At 31.9% G+C, this 23,605-nt stretch overlaps 2 protein-coding genes across 2 annotated transcripts in view; both read left to right on the forward strand.

The window, feature by feature from the left end:
- Positions 1 to 1,571, forward strand: part of LOC124359772 (inner nuclear membrane protein Man1) — a 63,276-nt gene extending 61,705 nt beyond the window's left edge. The window contains exon 12 of the mRNA XM_046812791.1: positions 640 to 1,571. Within this exon, the coding sequence (XP_046668747.1) occupies positions 640 to 643 (4 nt within the window). The 3' untranslated portion in view covers positions 644 to 1,571. The remainder of the gene's footprint in view (positions 1 to 639) is intronic.
- A 6,453-nt stretch (positions 1,572 to 8,024) lies between these two features.
- LOC124359779 (alpha-aminoadipic semialdehyde synthase, mitochondrial) overlaps positions 8,025 to 23,605 on the forward strand; it is a 31,484-nt gene continuing 15,903 nt past the window's right edge. The window contains exons 1-10 of the mRNA XM_046812804.1: positions 8,025 to 8,287; positions 8,945 to 9,009; positions 9,505 to 9,657; positions 11,216 to 11,392; positions 13,866 to 14,018; positions 14,587 to 14,714; positions 16,827 to 16,924; positions 20,112 to 20,239; positions 21,548 to 21,822; positions 23,042 to 23,213. Of these exons, the coding sequence (XP_046668760.1) occupies positions 8,965 to 9,009; positions 9,505 to 9,657; positions 11,216 to 11,392; positions 13,866 to 14,018; positions 14,587 to 14,714; positions 16,827 to 16,924; positions 20,112 to 20,239; positions 21,548 to 21,822; positions 23,042 to 23,213 (1,329 nt within the window). The 5' untranslated portion in view covers positions 8,025 to 8,287; positions 8,945 to 8,964. The remainder of the gene's footprint in view (positions 8,288 to 8,944; positions 9,010 to 9,504; positions 9,658 to 11,215; positions 11,393 to 13,865; positions 14,019 to 14,586; positions 14,715 to 16,826; positions 16,925 to 20,111; positions 20,240 to 21,547; positions 21,823 to 23,041; positions 23,214 to 23,605) is intronic.

The raw sequence follows: 23,605 nt of genomic DNA on the forward strand, positions 1-23,605 counted from the left end.
TTTTCACCAACCCCTAGCGGGACGTCCCCCATAAGCAGGATATCATGGTGAAATACATAAAATAATAGTTTTATATGAGCAAAAGTTTGATGTAAATTTTGGTTCTTATATTGTAATTAGTTCAAAAGTTATTAGACCGTCCCGGGACTTTTCAGCACCCCTGTATATTAGCAATGTGAGCATATTGTTGTCTTAGTAAAGCCACTAACTTATCTTCAGGATTTTGGGCAGTTATTAAATTTTAATTTGCATTGTATGTACCAGACTTATTTTAGGCTGTTTAAATTCTGTTTGTATATTATTTCCACAACGTCTTTAGCCTATTTGATGATATCTTATGAACTATATTTAATTATTCTTTTTCCGTTAAAGTTCATTTCAGTAATCATAACGAGAGTATTCAAAGCAATGTCGTGTAGTTTTCTAAAATTGACTGCCATTTTTAATAATCAAATGTTACTTATATGTAAAATTGAAATATTACCTTACGTTTACAGCTCTTGATATAGATTATTTAAGTTATTTGTTCAAAATAATTAATCAGTATCGATTGATTATATCGGTAGTTATGATTAAGTAATATCGTTTGCCAATTTCGATATAAAATATTGCTTTTTAATCATTGCTGTTTCTTTTCAGGTGATACAGGATTCTTGGAGGGCCACAAACAAAGTGCACTTATGCCATCCCAAGTTATAATCAAAATTTTCAAGAAAGAAAGTATGGTTATGTAACTAGTGTACTATAATTTAAACCTTGTTCTGTTAATTTTGTAAATCAATTACATAGCTTACTGTTTTAAAACTATAAAAACCATTTTATGTAAAAAGTTGTTTTACCACTTTTACGTGCCTGGGTTAATCTGTATGAAAGATGTTGACTAGACAATGTATAAAGAGACAAAGATTTTAACTGTGCTTTAGACTTCCATTGTTAAACCACAAAGTGTTTCTTATTGTCTTAAGTAGTATTTACAAGGGATGAGTTAGAATTTGGAGAGCAGCACTGTTAATATTAAAACTAGCGCCTTATTGTTGTTCTCTCTGTTCTATTGTTAAGTTTACATATTAAGTTTAATTATTTTGTGAATCTACACTTATTAACTTTTTTAATGTGTATATATTTAAGGGCTTTTAGCTTTAAAACGTTTCAAGGGTCTGGCCATTTCTAAGATCTTGGCATGTATCATACCAACAATATAGAAACAAATGTAGAAAGTACCAAATTCTAGAAAATAAATGTATAATTTACAAAACTGTAAAATATTTTATGTCTTAAGTACAGATAAATTAATTCTACCTCCTCCCTTGAACTAAACCAAGGCCAAGTGACCTATTTTGTTGAATTAACTTAATATGTATATAAACAATTACTAGCATTTTTATGTAATTTATTTATTAGTTGTAGTTCCAATTTAACTAATTTTGTAAGTAGGCATTTCTTGTTTAATTTACCTTAGTTAATTTGAGACATAACAGTTGTAGTTTGATTTTGTAATAATTGTTACTTTTTGTAGTTTGTTTCTGAAATTCTTGTCTGTATTTTTTAACAATTAAACAATTTTGGATAAATTTTGTAATTTTTTGTCTTGCCAACGAAATTCTCTACTGAATCCTCTATTAACCTGTTATGCACCAAAATTGAGATTAAACATGTTTGCATGTATATCAAGATCCATTGCTTGATTGATAATCGTCAGTTGTGATAAGATGTTTGCTTACTGTTGCTCCCTGTGCAGTATAATACGTGGACTGTATAAACACAGAGGTGCTAAAAATCTAGGTACAGACAAAAACATTTAGTGGTTCATCTTATGAAATATTAATCTTTGCTTCAATTCAAGACATAAAAAGGAACTTTGTAATCCATTGGCCTAGAAGTCTCATAACTGTTACTCATGCAGTGGTAACATGGACTGGACCTGGAATAGGAATCTGGACGAAACAGCACGATCTCATATTTGAAATGTACTATTTAACAGTAGTTCCAATTTATCCTGGAAGATTTGTGCCAGTATACTTCCGTCAGATTTCTTGAGTTGTGATTTTATACAGTTGTGCTAACTGTAAATATAAAATTTGTATGTTAAGGAAATTTTAAATTGATGCCAATGCTTTTTTCTGTTATTACTTCACTCTACTACACCTAGAAATACAGCCTGATCTACTTACAATATTCTAACGTCTGTTTCACAAATACTATATTATTATTTATGTTTGCTATTGTCAATACCATCTTATTCTATTGTAGAGTTAAATGCTAACATAAAACATAAGGTGAATTTATTAGTTTTGTGTGAATGATTGTACAAAAATTGTGTATAAATGCTAGAAAATCTGTACCCCATGCAGATAGAGTTAAAACCTACAATTGGTGAATCATACTTAGAATTTTTATTATATTTTCAATTTATTGAAATACAAATTTCTAATAGTTTATTTTTTATTAAAATAGTTGTTGTAGGAGAATATATACACACTTGTTTGCTTAAATTTAGTTGTTTACTGCGGTATGCAGCCGGCCGCTCTGCCGTGGCCTATACATTGTTTACTTGGTGTAATATTAACTGTACTACTTCAACACATTACATATTTTTATCTGATACTATATGCATTTATTTATTGAGATAAGTACTGAACTAAAATAATTATATAAATCTAAAAATAAACTAAGCTCAGGATTATACACTAATATTTGCAGACAAACACGAACTAATTCATCATCAAACAAATCATCGTTGTCAACGTATTCTCTGTCACTGCAACTTTCTAATTACAATATTTCAAGTTCTGAAGAACATAGGTTATTGCCCATTGTAAACAACAAACACGAGCGACCACCATTTATTACAAACAACTTAAAGTGAAGATCAATTAGTAACAGCTGATACCATTCCAGCTGATATTATTTGTAGGCTACTTATGTGAAAACAATTCAGTACCAAATATAACAGATCATCCGAGTGCATTCTAATGGAAAAAGCATGAAATAAACAGTAATTGATAAACACAGAACAGAGGATGTGTAGCGTACGTCTTTCAGCGTTTGGTTCGCTAAACAGTCAGACGTGTAGTGCGCGTCTTTCACCCACAATGGGGTATGTAACATAACATAGTATGTCATCACAAGGTATGTTTTACTGAAAACTAATGAGGGGTGTGTGTAATTGATGATTTAAAACTGAATTCTTTTATTTTTCTTAATACTACTTTAGATTTAAACAATGTACATTTCTTCTTTGGATGGTCCAAGTAAAGCTAAGTGCACTGTGTTAGACCTATAGAGAGCCTGTAACTGTACTGTTTTATCTGTAGTTATAAATTTTGATCCATTAGATAAACAACCTGTACATGGGACTGATGGAAAGTCAGCTTTTACCAGTTTGCTAAAAGTACACGGCATAATTTTATCTTTATGCACTGATTTTATCATAACTTCTTATTTGCCAATTCATCCAACTGCTATACTTGTGCCAGCATTTAGGACTTCCTATCTGAACATTGGAACTCCAAACCAAGACATGATTTAACTTGAATAAGTTACTTCTGTAGTGTTGTGAATTAACTAATGTTTTTTTGTGGATTGTATGTGTTATAGGGAAGATCTATTGTTCTGAACCTTTCAGATATATTTCACAATTAATTGACAATGTACACTAATTTTTTACTGTTTTACTTCTTATTTTGTTATTTATGAATAACAAATTTAATGCAGGCTACAGCAGAGAATATTCAGAAAGGAAAGTAGTGATGAGGATGAGGAGGTGTGATTCTTGTTGAACACAATCTTGGCCCCTTTGGGGAACCTGAGATTGAGGGATCAGACAGGACTTGCAGCATTAGATAAAGAAAATTATTAACATGAAATGTTAAGTGACGAACTACTGGAGTTTTCATCAGTGGGGAGGAGTATCAATCCTCTTCAAGTACTCTGAAGATTTCAGCATGCTGAAAATGACAAAAAATTTTTTGAAATGACAAAAAAAGTTGTGGACAACCCAACCATCTACAGTAAGGAGTGGTCCTACTTAGCCACTAACTGTCTAGTCATCGTTCTTCACGTGCAAAGCAAGTCTCCTGTGCCTACTCCAACCACCACTGCGCAGCTGCCAGCTTAGTCTCTTGCAGAGAACTCTTGATGACATGCTCCCTATTGATCCCAATGTTCCTCAACAGCGGATCGTGCACAACTGGAGGTGTGTGTATCGACATGAAACGCAATGCCAAGGGATGTTAGGAGAAAATTTAGAGTAAATCCAATTGGATCAGTCAACTTTCCAGAGATTACTGTCACTTTTTGTATATATTTTTTTATAAATGTGTTGTGGTAACACATGGTAAATGCTACCAATGAGTATGCAAATATAGATTTCTAAAAAGGTGACAGATGGTACAATTCAACCTGTCATGCAGAAAATGTTGAAGTTGTGAGCAGGAGGGGTAATTGACAGATTAAGCCCTTACTGATACATTGTTAAAATCAACACATCGTGGGTATTTATGGTAAGGATAAAAGTATTTATTATGTGACTTGTTCTCGTACAACCAAAAACTTTTGGAGGAAAATAATTTACACCTTCACTGACATGGCTATCCTGAATTGGTACCTACCTTATAGATATACCACTCAAGGTGGTGGCTATGGACCAGTTTGATTTCATGAATAGCATTATCGATGGTTTGGTTGCTACTCCTCCAATACATATTCCGCAATGCCCTTTAGTAGTAGAACCTGCAGGTAATTTGGGGCTTCTCATGCCACAGAAAGACTGCCAGGGTAAACATCTGGAACTGTGCTGTATGTAGGAAGCAGGGTCTTGTTCGCAAGAGCAAAATGTGGTACCCTGGCTGCAGAAATGGAGTGCACCGAATGTGCTACAGGGACATATCTCTAGCTTCAACATCAAGGCGGTGTTTGACCATAGCCACACAATGGATGATTCATCATCATATTATAATAATATCATAAAAAAAATCAGTAACACTACGTTTTGAGATCTGCAATCTGATCCTTTCTTCAGGTAATACTAACTTTAAACATAATTACAAACTATATTAAAATAAACAAATAATATCAGAGCGTTGTGACATGCATGAATCAGGAATCACAACCACTTTACTAACTGTAAAACATGCATTTAATAAAAAACACAACTAATTATTAAAACTGAACTACACAATACATGTCATAATAGGTCTACATTCGCCAACCAACCACCTACGACTGACCAGAGGCCAATAGTAAATGGCAATCGTCACGGCAGAAACAAGATGGTGGCAAAAAAGGAGGGACTAGAGTGGGCCTTTTTTAATATTAGTTCACTAAACAATGGCAAATGTCCAAAAAAATCCTTCCATCGTCAAAAACAAACTTGAAAGAAAGAATAAAAATGTCAGTTTGTTATAATGTTTATTACTTAATAACTGTGTAAATCTCTGTTTTAATTTTCAACTAAATATATGTATTTATACATGTATTTATGTGTATATATATTTCTAAATAAGGAGTAGGATGACTACATATCATTTTAAAATTTATAAAACAAGGATTTATTACATTTCTAACTCATAAAGTATTAATAAATTATGGTAATATCCAAAGAGCTCAAAATTTGGCCTAGGACAAATGTTTCCATTTGCTTATAATGATTGATAATTTGTATATAGTACCGTTATACCTAAAAAGCTTTAAATTTATATGTAAGGTGATAAATTATAAAACTTTTTTAAATTCAGACTTCAGGGAAAAATACTACTTATATTTTTCTTGTACCTTTAAAAATCAAAAATGTACTAAAACAATAAGCACAAGATATATTCTTAGTAAAATCTACTTCTTATTTTTGTATGTGTATCTGATTGAGTAAAGAATTATGTGTTATACATAAAGTTATTGTGAAGGGAAAGTTTGTATTAGATTTAAAAAAAAATATAAATTTCATTACTATAAAGGTTTACATTTACGATTTTACACCATAACTTTTTCCACATTTTAATAAACTATACGTTTCTGTATAGCTAAATCAAATTATAATCTTTTATACATTTAGACTTATTAGATAAAAAATAATTCATATTTTTCTTATGCAGTTGAATTTGAAATTTGTGTTTTCAGATTCTAAACTTTCTCATTTCAAATCATTATTTTGTACTTATATAATCTCTTACAATTTATATATTTACAATCTTCATATTATGCTGAACAACTGGATATGCTACACTAATGAGTTTAGGCAAAACATATATGTTTTATAAATATAAACTAAAATGTTTGTAAAATTGACCAAAAACAGCTGGCTAAGAGGTATTTTAACCAAGGCCCATGGAGGGTTAACTGTTTTCATAATGTTGTTACCAGCAAACTTGCTGTGTATAATTCATTGTGTATAATTTTCTTTTTTCCTTCAAAACCAGGAAAAGCCCGCTGTTGATAAAACCTGAAAATGTAATGAAATCTTCTAAATCAATTACCGTACCTCAAAATTAATATTTTGTTTAATAAAAGTACCTAACCCAGCATGTTTCTTTATCCTCAAGCAGAAAAAACTTGCAGGTCACATCCATTTGGCACAAGCCAACTTCATCCCCTACTAACCATTGTTTAAAAATACAAATTACATCAAATGTTTGAAAAAATTCTCTAATTTATGAAGCTTATTTCTAATGCTTTGCAGATTGACTTCAAGAATTTTGATTGATTTACGTAGACCAGTGACATTATCCATTAGCTTAAGAGCATCATTTACTCTATCACAGTGTAAGAGCATACCATCATGTGAATGAGCAACATATTGTGTTGGGTTTTTTTTTAGATTTAATGAGGAATTATGAGTTAGCTCTAAAAAAACTCGATATAATAGAATTACATTGCACTACAAACTTCAGAACGTTCACTACCACTATTGCTCTGCTCTGCTCTGACATTACTCAGGAGATGACAATCAGGGCTCTCTGTGTTATGCAGTGCAGAAGAGAACACAGGTATGTGGGTATGAAAGCTGGGAGGGGTGAGGCTATCATCAGTTTCATGGATATGTGTACTGTGCAATGCAAGCGGAGGTATAGTTACATGGGTTGGTGTGCTGACAGACCCAATGACAACCACAGATCCTGGACCAGACACGCTGCTGTGTGAAATGGAGTCACAGATATGAGGTTGTATGTGCTGTAAGGTGCAGGAGAGGACCAGCCGTGCCAGAGTGATGACTCAGATCTTGACGCCTCATGAGTATTTGAAGACGGAGTTTGGGTATATGAAATGGCTCTTTAAACTAGTTTTTATTTGGTATTACTAATTTTCTTCTCTTTAAGTTTTTTAAATTGGTATTCTGAATAAAGGTCATGTTTGTGTGCAGTTTTGCTAAATTGAGTAAACATTCATTCCTCCAATTATTTGTTTCATCTTCAGGTTAAGGAGATTGTCATTTTGATGAGGAATACTAGAAACAACACTGTACATGTTGCATAAGCTTATTATTACTATGATTGTGGAAAATAACATGTACATACTCCATGCATTGTTGTATTGGATATATCAAGAATATTTGGAAGAATCAAAGAAAAAGAAAAAAATGTAAAAGGAGAAAAAGAAACAAAATTGCTTTGGAAGTACATAAAGTTTTTGTTCATTGGTATAAAAACAAATAAAAATCAATCTCTATTTGATTATACACATTTTTTAATTTTATATACGTTATTTGTTACAAATAAAAATCAAAATGAATTTTTGTTCAGTTTCTTATTTTTTATAGAATTTAAATATCAAATAAATTTAGATTTTACAATTCTAAAATAAAATAAAATAATAATAATATGAAATAAGAAAATCAATTTTTTTCAGTACATGTTTGAATATTAAATTTTTGCCCATGACAGGAAAGAACGGTTTTATGTATGGCAGAATTTGCTTGTTTATGAGTATGGTTCATTTTATTATCTGTGTACAAAATTATATAATTATCTGCTAAAAATAAACTTTGGCACTGTAGAGATTTTGATTAGCGTATTTATCATGTTTTCAAACCATTTGTTAGATAGCTTCGTAGGCCAATACTTTGTCCAGTTTGTTAAAAGTGTGACCAATTATCACACCAGACTAATCCATTTATAATTTGCTTATTTATTCAAGTGTTTATACGATTAAACCTCTTATCAGGGGTTGGATATCTTACCAGTTGTACAATGGAAACTTTATAAACGATGTTTTTGTAGTTAAAGGGTCAAATTAATGGTGATAACAATGCTAGTCAATTCATTGCGTAGAATATAAACAGAATTTCTACTATTTTGTAAGTATTGTTTGGTTAGTAATTTACAGATGTTTTACATTAAGATGAAAGTTGATTTGTAGAAAGAATATTTATATTTTCAAAAGAGTGTACATCACTTAGGTTACTGATAGAGTTAAAAATGCCCTTACTAAAAAATTACAAATCTAAAAAATCCTAGGTTTATTTACTTCAAAATATAATTTAAAATACTTCCTACTCTATACTCTAATACATATTACCCTAGTCTACAAAAAGGATCTCAAAATCCAGCAAAAGAATTTTGCTTATATTTTAGAATAAACAATTTTACATCTAAGAAAATTACATTTTATCCCAAGAAACATATATCTCTTCAACCACATTTAAAAACTTTAAATTAAAAAACACTATTTAATTTTAGGTCTACTACCAATACAAATTAATGATCTTTACAGGGTATGTTTAAAGTATTTACAAAATTAAGGTGAATTAGCTTGTTGGGTGAAGTATAATATAAAATGTTATAGCTGTTATTAATAATATAACTTATTAAAAATGGTTATTTAACATTATTTTTGGTTTTTTGTATTTATTTACAAAGTTAAATGATAAAATTGTGTCTGATCTTGTTACAAATTATATGTGTACTTTCATTTTAGTTAAAGATTTGTAAACCATTAAAGTCTGTTTTTTCAGATTTGTCATAAAAATTTAAAATGCAAGCACGTTTTAGCTCAACTTTCCAGAAGGCAACAAAACTTGTGAGTATTTTAAAATGATATACCTACTTATTCAGATTTCAATTTAATGTAATGACTACTAGTGATATATCATGATGTTATGGTAATATGTGTTTTAAAATTAATTTTAGTAATTCCATTCTACTATAATTTTATACCATAATATTGTAAGAATATACATATATTAGAGTCATTATTTTATTGGACTTAAAAGCAGTATATCAATGAAATATTATATGCACGAAATGTTTTTGCGATTAATATAATATGTGATTGTAATGATGGTCATTTGTGTTTTTTATAGTTTCACTTGAGTATTTAACACTTTTGTCTTAAAAATAGAGGTAACACATTTATATATATAAATTATAAATAATTATTCATGTACTTTTTAATAGCGTTTATATGTAAAAAGCATCAACATTTCTCAAATATTTAAAAGCTTGAAATTTTACAATTATACTCAAAATATTTTTACAAATGATATATGTATATTATAACATATTGTGTGCACAGCCTGTAAAAGGGAAGGTGATAGCCATCAGACGGGAGGATCAGAGTGTGTGGGAGAGAAGAGCTCCATTTGCTCCGACTAATGTCCGACGACTGGTGAGAGCTGGTATCAAGGTTCTCATTCAGCCATCAAACAGAAGAGCATACCCGATACAAGTAAGTGAGGCATTTAAAAATGTGTCTCTGATATTCAGATTTTTAGGTAGAGTATTGGATGAATTAACTTTTATGAAATTAGAAAACGTATGTGAAAATATCCAATATATGTCTCAAAAGTTGGGTAGAATAACAGTGTTTCCTCATTGATCCCCATTTAGAATAGATTTTGGGTGTCTCAAAGCATTAACTTTTTGATGAGTCGTGGCTATTAGTGAGATAGGAGTAGACATACCGGTACGTCATCTATCTGCATGACCTAAAAGAGTGAAGACGTATCAGTACATTTTTAAAAGTAATTTAAATCAGCTTTTGTTTTATCAATATTGAACGAGAGTAAGATTTTTATTGAAAACTGGCATTGGTTTTGGAGTGGACTTGTTTATGCAGTGATAAGTGCGAATGGGAAGCAAGCCAAAACTGATCAGTTATGCGGTGGAGATTTCTAATCTGTGATACACTGTCACAGCTGTTATCCACTAATTACGCTTGGTGGTGTGCCTTAATCTTTATTTATAACTGGAAAACGTAAAGGATATGCTTGTGTACATAAAAATTGGTGACAGTATAGCTAAATCAAATGTTCCTGAATAAAAACACAAGAAACCCTCAATGTATTGATTGCATTTATTTAATAATAACTCTAAATAGCATTCTTCAAATAAGCATCAAGATTAGTCTTCATAACTCTAGAGACTATTCAGAGTTGGGTAGTGTAAATAATTAGGATTCTCCATGAAGACTTTAATAGATGGGATGGATATCAGAACTCCAGAAACTGTTCAGAGTTGGGTAGTATAGATAATTAGGATTCTCCATGTAGACTTAAATAGATTGGATGGATATTAGAACTCCAGAAACTGTTCAGAGTTGGGTATTGCAATAATTAAGATTCTCCAAGTATACTTAAATATGTAGAATATGCATCAAAACTCTAGAAACTGTTCAGAGTTGGGTAGTGTATTTGATGTGGATTCTCCTTTGTTCTGATTTCTACTCTATCTATTTAGAATAGAATCAGAACTTCAGTCTCTGATCAGACTCAGTATTGGATTTAATTAGGATTGACCATATAAACTTAAATTAGTGGAATAAACATCAGAACTCCAGAAAATGGTCTGTCAGGGAGTGTATCTAATTATCTAACATGTTGAAATCGAAATTGATCACTTTTTTATGTACAAAGTTATATAAGTTATCATGTGAACCACATTATTATTATATGATTTTTTACAAAAAAAAAATAAGAGTTAGGTATCAGTTTGAAATAAGTATTTCTTATAACATTTCTAGTATTCACAAAACAACTGTTAACACACATTGCTATGTGATTTTAATAGGTATTTATGATGATCCATTCATTAATTACTTCCAAATGTTTGAGGGATATTTAAATTTAATTTCGAATAGCACTATATTACATTTTTTTATTGTTGTGCAATAAAACAATTTTCATTGTTCATTTGCCAAGTTTTCTATTCTTTCATGAAAGTATCAGTTTTGTTGACAAGTTAATACCGTCTTACATTTTTAATTGGGGAATATTTTTATGTTTCAGTCTTACGTCAGTGCAGGGGCTATCCCACAAGAAGACATATCTGAAGCCTCCGTTATATTTGGAGTAAAGCAAGTGCCAGTGGATTTGCTATTGCCAAATAAAACATATTGCATGTTTTCACACACAATAAAGGCACAGGAATCAAATATGCCTTTATTAGATGCCATTTTAGAAAAGGTATATAAATTAGTTTTATGTTAATGTATACTTTTAAATGTGAAATATATTAGATACAACATTCTTTTAATAATTGATTTTTATATCTAAAACTAACACAAAACAGTACACAAAATAGCATCTATTTAAAAAATTAAATCAACTGTTTCATACAAAAATTAACTATGTTTAAAATTAGCCATTCTCTGTGCTGTTTATAGAGATAAATCAAGGTAGATTAAAACATTCACAAGTTTTGAACTTTTATTTAAATACATGTCGGATTAATGTATATTGATTTCAGCTACAGTTTACTAATTTGATTAATCATAATTATAATTGATCTTAACTGTTGTATTTTCCTATGTTTTAATCTCACATTGCTTGTCTGCCTATCATTGACATTGAACCCTGATTAACATTAGATTAGTTGTTATATTTGTTGTTGAAACATTGATCAGAATCCTGAAATTACTAAATAGATGCAGTGTATTAATATATTGTAGATTATAGTTCTAGTCGATTAAATCTAAACCTTTGGTCATTTTACAGAACAGATGCTCCTCAAATTCTATTAGGTATTAAATTACGTGTAAGTTAATCAAGAAAAAACACTTTTGAACTATATAATTGAATTTATACATTTCATTGAAATTGGTAGCCTTTTTATAATACCAGATCATTGTAACTTATCTTCCTGTCAAAACAATTTAAGTTGTAATGCCCCTCTGTACCTTTTTTTCTACTTGTACTATTATAACAATGCATTTCACCTTTCCGATACAATAGGGTGGTGTTTTATAATTTAGTAGTTTGAAATATATGTATATAAATACTGTCATAATCAATAATTTGAGTTTTTTTACTTTTTTTGTACAGGATCTCTATAACTGTAAAAGGTTTTATAAAAACTATTACTAAGGTCTTCAAATTACTAATTCAGAATTCTTTCAGCATTATATAGCAAAAAAATAAAGATATGTTATAATTCTCCACCACAAAAGTTCCATAGTTAAAAGTATATTGAATTTGATTTGCAATGTATACTCAATCATAGTATTTTTATTCACGAACTGTGCACAATATACAGATGAACAGTGTCACAAGTTAAATTATTTATAAGTTAACATCACGGTAAAGCTTATTTAATGATTGAAATTAAATACAACTAACTAAAACTAAGTTATGATTGTCACTAAGCAATGCCTTTATAATTAAATTCCTCTAACAAGTAAAAAGGTTTACTCAGCAAGTTGGGATTTAAAGTGCAATTTCTTTTCAATTTATATTTCCTTTGGCAAGTTTTTATAGACTATTGCACCTTTATAGCTAGTGTTCTTTTTTGTGTTTTATGCTGTTGTTGGATTACATATTTTACTATTTAAAAAATATAAAGATAATGGTCAAAATGCCAAATTAATATATCTTTTGGTTTTAAGTTGCACATAATTCTTACAGCAGTAATTTTCAGTACTATATATAAAATTACAAATTATAAACTGAAGGCATGTATACAACATATCTCTAATACTCTTTCTGCTGGTAAATTTATGTTAAAAACAGCAGTGTGTTTATTAAAATGGTCAATAGTAACTTAAAATTATAAGCATAATTGGCAAGGTTAAAATGGTTTTACTCAAACAAAAAATATATGCAACATATACTTACTTACTTACTGCCGGGGCGTAACAAATCTCAGTCGATTCTTTGCCTCGTCTATGAGCCTCTTCCACGCCACCCTGTCTTCCGCCAGATCCACAGACCCTCCACACCGGGTCACATCTTCGACCACTTGATCGCACCATCTTATCTTTGGCCTACCCAAAGGGCGCCTTCCTGTCGGTACCGCCTGGTAGACCTCTTTTAACCTTGTGCCCTCCTGTCTCCGATGTACATGTCCTAGCCAGCTAATTCTCTTTGCCTTCACCAAAGCCACAATATCAGGATCTTGGTATACATTGCGTAATTCTCTATTTTTTCTTATTCGCCACACCCCTTCATCACATATTGGTCCAAATATTTTTCGGAGAACTTTATTCTCAAAAACAATCAACCGCCCCTCATTTTTCTTCGTTAATGTCCATGTTTCACTTCCATACATTAGGACTGGTTGAATGATTGTTTTATAAATTCTTATTTTGGAGCATTGTGACAACAATCTTGACGTAAAGAGTCTTGTACACGCCCCAAGACACCTATTTGCATTAGCTAATTTGCTTTGTATCTCTATATCCTCCACGTTTTTGCTGTTTATTGTTACACCCAAATATTTAAAACTTTCTACACAGTCAATCGAGTAGTTGTCAATGCTTAAGTTTGTTTGATTATTTATATATGCAACATATAAATAATCTATATTTAAAATTTAACTAGCAGTTTTGCAGTTTTGTAGAAAATAACTGATAACCTAAATGCACAATTTAGGTAGATTAATTTAAAACTCTTATATTCTTCTAGATTTATCTGATCAATTTTACTCTGGATTAATTTTCAGAATATTCGATTAATTGATTATGAAAAGCTTGTGAGTGAACAAGGTCAAAGAGTTGTAGCGTTTGGAAAGTACGCTGGCGTTGCTGGTATGGTCAACATTCTGCATGGTCTTGGATTGCGACTCCTAGCATTAGGACACCACACTCCCTTCATGGTAAGTTCATGCCATAAATTTTTCTGGAAATAAGTTCTTTATCCACCATTTAATAACAGCTTTAGATTTTATTTTATTTACTACCAAGGAAATGTTGACCCAAATGGTAGGACTGAATTTGTGACCTTTTTACTACCAACTGTAAAGTTGATCTATCAGGGATTTGAGGGAGAAGGGCTTCCGGACTTATGCCACGTCTTCAGAAAGAAAACAATAGTCAAATTGATCTCCTCATAGCTTTGGAGTAAAGCTTTGAATTTTAAACCAAAAGTTCACTGGTTTTATCTTAAGATAAATATTATTGTGTTTAAAATCCACAAGTTGTACCATTTACCAAAGAAATTTAATACATTTCCTCAAATTATATATGGGGATATATTTCCTAATATATTTAATCTTCTTAGTCCTTCAGGTATACTGTGTCCTTAAAATAAAATCCGTGGTCCATCATTATGTTAAACTAGCAGGCAAAAAGTTTGTATTTGTTCATTTGATAAACAAATATAATATAATTTATAATTATATAATATATTTATATTTTATAAACCTCACATTTTGAAATGTTTAGCATATTGGACCTGCACACAACTACAGGAACTCGTCAATGGCTAGACAAGCAATACGGGATGCTGGATATGAAATAGCTCTTGGAATGATGCCAAAATCCATAGGGCCTCTTACATTCGTCATTACAGGGTAAGAGTGCACTTATTTAATGATTAAATAGAATAGATCAAATCTGATAAAAAACTATATACATATAAAAAATGAAGATAGTTGCTTATTCCTCTTACTGCTCTAGAGTTTATATTTATAATTTACTGATTTTTTAGGTATATTCACAAATTGAAGTATCACTAAATCATGTTTTAAACTAATTTAAGTTTCCATAAACTAGCACATATTCAACCATTTTTTAACATAGTTTCCACTAATGTTTAAGTACTTGCAGCAGAGCCCAACTTATCCAAAAATTTCTTGAAAAAAAAAAACATTCCTGCTGTAATGTTGGTCATAACCCCACAGCATTTTTTTTTTCATTTTCAAAGTGTTTTCCACAAAGCTCACACACTTCATGTACAGAAATAAATGGTCCAGATGGTACCTTGTATGATCTGTACAGTGACTGTTGTGAGTGCCGATGACCGAGCGATCTAAGACGTTGGACTTTGAGTCTGAGTTAGAGATAGCGCAGGTCCCAATCCTGTCTGCGAACCTTGCACTTTTTATTAGTACCATTGACCTTGTACTGTTTCGACTCTCCCCCTTATTCTGTTTGATAAGATCCTTGCACAGGCCAGTGGCCCATGAGGACGGGCAGAATAAGACATAAAAGGGGATCGGCTTCTCTTTAACAAAAAACACAAACAAAAACAAAAATGAATGAACCTGCTCTCAACTGAACTGTTGAATTAGCCTTCGAATACCACCAACAGAATGGAGCCAAACACTGATATGAAGCAACACAATCCCTTTACTGAGCACTCCCCTTTTTTATTTTGAATTGCATCACTGTCATATTATTAAAAAATTAGTTACAGTTTCAATACAAATGCCATATATCTGACTATAAATTATTATTTGCTTAACATAACTTGAATTCGATATTACCAATAGAATAAATTGCACAGTTGGCATTCTGTCTAATCCGGGTAGGTCTATTGAATTCTGTTTGTTTGTTTTGTGTGATTTTTGTTTGATAACAATTATGATGAAGCGTAGTGCACATGTATTTATTTGTAACACTTTGAAGCAAAGAAAACGTAGGACACAAAAGTCTCACCGAAACAATTGTTCACAGTACAATCCAAGTGCACAGAGTTATTTTTACTATTGACAGAATCTAGCACAACACTAACGAATTCTGTTGACTGATTAGACCGGCCTAGTTATTAACTTCAGTCAGACATCTAGGTCTGGATTGTTATTGCTCTGAATATACTAAAAAGTTATTCATCACCATTGGACTGTACAAATTAGGTATACAAGGTGTCCAAAAAGTCCTGGGACGGTTAAATATTTCTGAAACTATTTAAGATAGAGCTATAGAACTTGGTACAGACTTATTGGACAAAACATTCTAATAACACATATCTAGTGACCCGTTACTTCCTCAGGGGTACGGCCCACAAGGAGTCAGAAGATTTTATAAGCATAGGTTGGTATGCACATAAAATTAATGGTATTTATTAGTAGAGTACAATGCAGCAAACATGACCTCAAACAGCAACCATGCTGGAAATAACAGCCATTCAGGGACTTTTTTACATCTTGTAAATACAGTCTATATTGTTATAATTAACAGTTCAAGCATCAGAAATTAGTTTTAATAATAACAAGTATACTGTATTGTTTTCAAATATTTTAGAGCATAATGTCTATACTCAAATTTATGTTCTTATAGTCTGGGAGCTGAGAACAAATTTACGTTGAATAAGCACACAACCTGGTTTTTCCTGGAATTGATAGAATACTTTTCTAAAGAAAAAATGTATTGTTTGCCGCACTAGTTTCACTGTGTTGAAATGGGAGGGTATCAAAAGGATTAAAAATATAAAACAGTATTACTTTATCAGATAATATTTTTCTAAGCTTGACACACCTAAAACTAACTGTCAAACATAAATAATAGTTATTTCACCTTTAGTCAATTAGATCAAGAAATTAAAAACTGCTTCTTTCAGGGTCTGTATATGGTTAGAAGATGCTGATTTAATTTAATGCTCATACAATGAAAATTGGCTCTCAGCTCCTGTAGTATTAATTAATATTTGTTATTTAAAAGTTTAATTGATATCTACATTATAGATCCGGGAATGTTTCACAAGGTGCTTTAGAAGTATTTCAAGAATTTCCCCATGAGTTTGTACCTCCTGATATGCTGCAAAAAGTCGCTGAGCATGGTGGTAAGTTTACTAAATTTATAACAATTCCAACCCAAGTGTTATCTTGTGGGGAATACAGTTTAGATTGCACAGCTGTTGCAGAAGTCCTATGAATGCACCTGACAGTTTGATGGTACCAAACTAATACTAAAACTATGTACAGCTGTTAGGTAGTTTCACGGGGTGGTTGTTTAGAGCACATATTTTTACAAGAATAAAAAGTACATAGTCCGAAAAAAATTGATGTAGGGAATATAAAGAAAGGAAGAGCATCAACATTTTTGGGGGTGTGTCAAAAAAATGTCTTGACAGGGCAAGTTTTATTTTGGATCACCTCTGCAGTAAATTAATGACATCTATCTTCTATCTCAAGAATTTGGACCAGACAAATGGTTAAATTGAAAAGTTAGAATAGAAATTTCATATTTATTTAGAGCAGGTTTCATTACCAGACTTACATTTAAGAAAATGCTTTAACAAAACTATTTGTATACTTATATGTCATCTACCTTAAACAGTGAAATTTTCATCAGTGGCAACATAATTTAAATACATGATATCTTTGATCAAATAATTTAATCCAAATTGAATCATCAATTCTTTCTATTGGCAACTGATTTCTAAACATCTGAATGCCACGATACTTTATATTTAATTGTGAGTTGACAATAAAGACAATAAAAGTGAGTGAAATTATTTATATTTATATCTTTATATATATATATATTTCTTGTGTTTGTGTGTATGTGACTGAATTCCTCCTAAACGACTTGACCGATTTTGATGACATTTTGTGTGTGTTTTGCAGGGGATTTGAAAATGGTTTAGATTTACAACTCTGTCAAATTTAAATTGTTTATTTAATTAATATTTTATTTATAAATTGTTGTTGATTTTGGAATGTTTTAACTTCGATCCGGCAGACTGCGCCACAACACGTAATACAAAGTGAACTGTTACTTAACAGCTGTTAATACTTTCAGCTGAAGTCCATCAAAGAGGCAGAAACACAGCAAAATTCTCTTATTCCCAAAAACCAACATGGTTTCATTTCTGGAAGGTCAACAACGACTGCCCTGGTGGATCTGGTTGAGTGCATTATTGACAGTTTGGAAGCTGGAAATACTGTGGTCAACGTATTCCTAGACCTTAGCAAGGCCTTTGACTGCCTCGACCATGGCCTAACAATAGAAAAACTGAGATCACTGGGAATAACAGACACAGCCTTGAACTGGTTTGGAGATTACCTTCACGACCGCAAGCAAATAGTAGAGCTGAAGCAGCTCAAAAATGGACAAACAAAAACAGCCAGATCATCTCCCCTGAGAGTAAATAGGGGTGTTCCTCAAGGTTCGGTACTGGGTCCAGTGCTGTTTGTGCTCTATACTGAAGACCTTACTAGATACTTAGAGGCCTTCTGCCTCCCTATCATGTATGCTGATGACACCGTCCTGATCACTAACAACAGATCAGTTGAAGCATTGGAGATATCAACCTACATTGCGATGAATATGGCACATGAATATTATATTAACAACGACCTTGTACTTAATGAAGACAAAACAAAACAACTGTCAGTAGGGCGACATAAGAATGATGTATATGACCTACCCAACTTACAATCTGTAACATCCATTAAACACCTGGGTTTAATCTTGGATGACCGGCTCTCATGGCGTAGCCAAATCGACTCTTTATGCCAGAAGCTGAGTTCCTCTCTATTTGCTCTGAAAAGAATCAAAGCGACCTGCACCAGTCCAGCGATTAAAACTGCCTATTTTGCTTTATTTGAGACCCACATTAAGTATGGGATCATTCTTTGGGGTGCCTCCTCTGCCAGTAACCTCCAGCGGGTGCTGGTACTCCAGAAGAAGGCAGTTAGGTGCATGGCCAGTCTTCAATATCGTGAGAGCTGCAGGATTGCTTTTAAGCAATTGGGAATTTTAACTGTGACATCTTTATACATAATGGAAGTCATCCTGTATGCCAGTAGCCTTGGGTTGCCCAGGAACGCCAATGCTCACAACCACAACACCAGATTTGCAGATGATTTTGCCCTTCCAGCACACAGAATGAGCCTTTTCGCCATGAAACCGTCCTACGCCGGTGCAAGGCTGTACAATTTACTACCACCTGAAATCAAGAAGGGGAATCACATTTCCTTAAAGCAGAGACTACGTAGCTGGCTCATCTCCGAAACCATCTACAGCCTGGAGGAATTTATTGAGAGAGCAAGGAGTGCACATCTCAGATGAACTTTTCCAAAATTGCTCTACTTATCTCTTCTAAAGTTTATTTCTGAGTTATGACTGTTTTAAATATTTGACGCTATACTGTTCTTTTCGATTATGTAAATAAAGAGATTTGTCTATTGTCTATTGTCATTTGTTAATTACATTTAAAATTTAGAAAATTATTATTGTAAAGTCCTTGATCAGTAGTGTAATGCAGATTGCATAGAAGAAGTTATTGCCTAATTTTAAATTTAGATTGCACTAATGATCAATAATCTATCTAATGCAATGAAAATACTAATAAACGCTGTTATAAAAACTACCTCATTGTACAAAGCCGTGAATGTTTGCACATAAGGTAATCGAATTTGATTAGATCGAAGGTAAATGAAAAGAGCCAAAAGAAGACGCTTTATGATATAAATTGGTTTTTGTTCATACATTTTCTTGATCAGAGCACAAGGCAAACTCCACAATAATACTGGAAATATCTTAGATAGAAAATTAATTTTAACAGAGCGAATTTGATTCTTTATAACCTAATTAGTTTATCAAGATTCATCCATATAAATTAATTGTAATGAATTACTTATCAACACCTAGTAAAAACCATGAAAGATAGAGGCAAGAAATATAATACTTCCTTCATAATGCGCCTAAAAGGCTCACGATGGAATGACTATCAATTATCTCAAGAATGTTTAGAATGTGATAGAAAAAGAATACGTGAATATAGTGTACTGTTTTTCAACAGGAAATTGTGTGTGAAGCCACGGGCAAGTGCTAGTTATTATATTTATTTAATATTTAAACTTAAGTACATGATTCATTATTTAGGTGTGTTGGGGTTTAGACCAAGTGAATACGACAATTATAGTTATATTCACAAACAACTGAGTATTCCCATGATCCATAATATTATCCAAAGTAAAATCATTCATTCCAGCATCTAATTAAAATAATTTCATTTCCAGTAACCAATAAGGTGTATGGGTGTCAGGTCAGGAGGAGGGATCACTTACAAAGGAGAGATGGTGGAGGCTTCGATGCAGAAGAGTATGATGCACATCCTGAGTTATACATGTCTACATTTGGAAAGAAGGTAAATTTTTTTTTAACCAGAAAGCTTCATTACCTGATTTATCAAACACCTGTGTAACAGTATAGAACTTTGTGACGTTATCTATGATACTGTAAAATTAATCTGGTTAAAATTTTAAAAATAATTCTTAATGTATACAATAATAAGTTCTATGTGTTACCTGTTTATAAAATTTATTACATATATCTCCCACATTTTTCAGTTCTCTTTCAAGTATCAAAGTCTTGTTGGTCTTAGACAGTATACCTTATAAAAAACTAATAAGTCAAAATTGTAGTGCTTATCAAGATCTTTCAGTCACACCACTCATCTTATTCCATAACTCTGAAAATGTTGTCTTTCATGCCCATCATTCATGAATGGGCGATTTACTATACTTCTTTGAAAAAGCTTTGATTTTTACATATTAGTATTCCATACCCCCTAAGAGTTGAGATATACATTTTTAATAATTCAGATCATATCTATCTATTGTTTTCACTACCAGCCCATCTAAAATGATTTATTTTACCAAAAAACTAATCAGTCAAAATTAAATTACTCACTTTTCCAATAATACTCCACATGTGATGATTCTAAACATTATGGCTATTTCTGCTTTAACACCCGCCACTGAAAATGGAGCTTGTTATGAAAAATTCATAAAAAAAACATTAATCTGGCCAAGCAAAGTTTCCCACAGTAGCTCATACAAGCTGAGATATAAATTTAAAAAATTACAACCATCCTGTAATCTCTCCCCCTTGGGCCAAATTTCAGGTTTAGGTCTAAAACAACGCATTACAAATTTATTTTTTTACTATTTAAAATTGTGACCTCTTCATGTTAATGAGAAAATTATAAATATATATATATATATATAAAATTTTCAATAAAAATTGGATTGCAAAAAGTACTTGCTCCGCAACAACTTCTATCTCTTTAGAGGTACATACTGATCTAGGCGATGACTTCACGGCAAATCACTTACTGCATCTATCACTTCAAATCTCATGTTTTATTTAGAAATTACCTGCCAGCTAGGCAGTTGAGCTTCAGGAAACTGTTGTTTGAATACTGCAAACAAATTTTGATCAAATTGCCACTTTGTTTTCAAAATAAAAACTTGTTCATGTAGAATAGATTGCGATTGTATACACTAATATTAAAAGTACAAATATTATTGGTAAAAATACACATTTGAATTTCTTTTAAACACACAATTCATTCACCCACTTAATGTCACAATTGCCAGTAATAGACTGATCGATTAATCTAGACAAATATAAATACAGACTACATTGTTCAATGATCTCTAACCAAGCGCAGATCGCACCATACGCATCAATCATAGTGAATGGTATCTACTGGGCGGTGGGCTCACCCAAGCTGCTCACGCTGCCTGACGCCAAAGACCTGCTGGTACCCCCTCAGACGCCTTGGCTGCCGATAAGTGAGGGGGCCCCCGCCTTGCCCCACCGCACTCTCGCCATCTGTGACATCAGTGCTGATCCTGGTGGCTCCATTGAGTTTATGAATGAGTGTACCACTATTGACACCCCCTTTTGTCTCTATGATGCAGACAGAAATAAAGACACTAAAAGGTAATACAATAGAAAATTGTGATGCTGGATATACTGGATGAGCTATAGATATTAGTCAAACTCAATATCATATAAAACCACAGTTACAAATAACATTCAAATGAATTCAGTTAAATGCATACTTGAGCAGTTATGTGTGGCTGATAACTATACTGAAGGTATGCTACAACTATAATCATTACATTTTTCATACATTAATTCATGATATTTTCCGAGGTATTCTAGTAGATACTCGTAATTTTTGAAATTTTTCCCATTTAGGATTTTAAACGTCAATTTATTTCATACAATGACCACATGTATTATGAATCAATGATTGATTTGTATCATTGTGATTTGATTAGTGTGATGTTGTATTTTCATGATTTTCCTGCTAAGAAGCAGGAGCTTTGGTTCAAAAATTTGTTTTAATGATTCGATTAGTTGTGTACATTATTTGTATTTTATCAGTATATTGATATGAATCATAATAATAGCTTAAACATGTTGAAAAATAATAATAATGAAGTTGCAAAAATCTATTTGTTATTTTAGCAAACTGAAAAACAAAAACTACCTAAAGGCGACCCTACAGGCTCTTTTCCTTTGCACATTTATTCTGTCTATTCTCATCTGCCACTAGCATATATAAAAATCTGATCATACACAGCAAGAGGGATAAATGGTGTAGTATGAAAATAACAATAGTAACTTAATCAATGGTGTGTAAAAATTTTAACTTACCTCTTTTTTCTATTACATTTCTAGCCATTGAGTCAAGAATAAAAATCCCTAATATTTATCCTGTTTGGTGGTGTTTTTCCTATATTCTGAATTCAACCTAAAATGAACTTTTCACTTCACATATCTGATAAAATCCTTCATATTTATATTGTAATACCTTCAACTTGGTTAGCAATGGAGTCCTGCATAGTAGCACAAGACATGTTGATTTGGTCGTCAACCACCTCAAACTGAAAGAGCAGTGAGGAGGGAGAATTGCACATTGAAGAGTTTGCTGCTTAGTAAACAAATAATCCAATAATAAATGTGCCAACAGGCACTGCCTCTATTTGTGAAAAAGCACAATTAAATAACTATTGTGAAAAGAGTATCTAGGCTCGGAAATCTGACAACATCATAGGTCACCCAATCTCGAAATAGACCATAAACACTTATTTTAAAGATAAACAGAAAATATTTTTTTAATTCATTGAATTTACAAAATGTATTTGAACAGTTTCAAAGGTTCTGGGTTATTGGTGTGCTCAATTGACAACATGCCGACTCAACTGCCTAGAGAATCTACTGATTTCTTTGGTGATCTTTTGATGCCTTACGTGAACGATATACTACAGTCTGATGCTGCTGGATCTCTTGCACAACACGATTTCAATCCTGTTGTTTTGAATGTAAGTACAAGTTATACATTTCTATTTATATATAGTTTTATATAAATATAAGGTGACCCAAAAGATCTCCCACATTTTACAAGTTAATAAAACACAAAATATTACAGATAAAGAATAATAATTAAAGAATATAAAACTGTTTTGAAAACAGTTGTTTTGAAAATGATCACTGCAAAGTGTTGTCATTATTCTCAATACACAATTGAAGGCAATTTCTAAATGTTGTCATCACACCATGTGTCATGTTATGCGGGATACCTGCTATCTCCTCTTAAATAGCTGTCTTCAGATCCAGATTTTGAGGCATGTCTATACACCCTAGATTTTAAGTAATCCCACAGGAAAAAAGTCACTAGGTTTGAGATCACTAGTGCCAGCCATCCAACATTACC

The sequence above is a fragment of the Homalodisca vitripennis genome, chromosome 1 (assembly GCF_021130785.1).
Source record: "Homalodisca vitripennis isolate AUS2020 chromosome 1, UT_GWSS_2.1, whole genome shotgun sequence".
In the NCBI taxonomy this organism is placed as follows: domain Eukaryota; kingdom Metazoa; phylum Arthropoda; class Insecta; order Hemiptera; family Cicadellidae; genus Homalodisca; species Homalodisca vitripennis.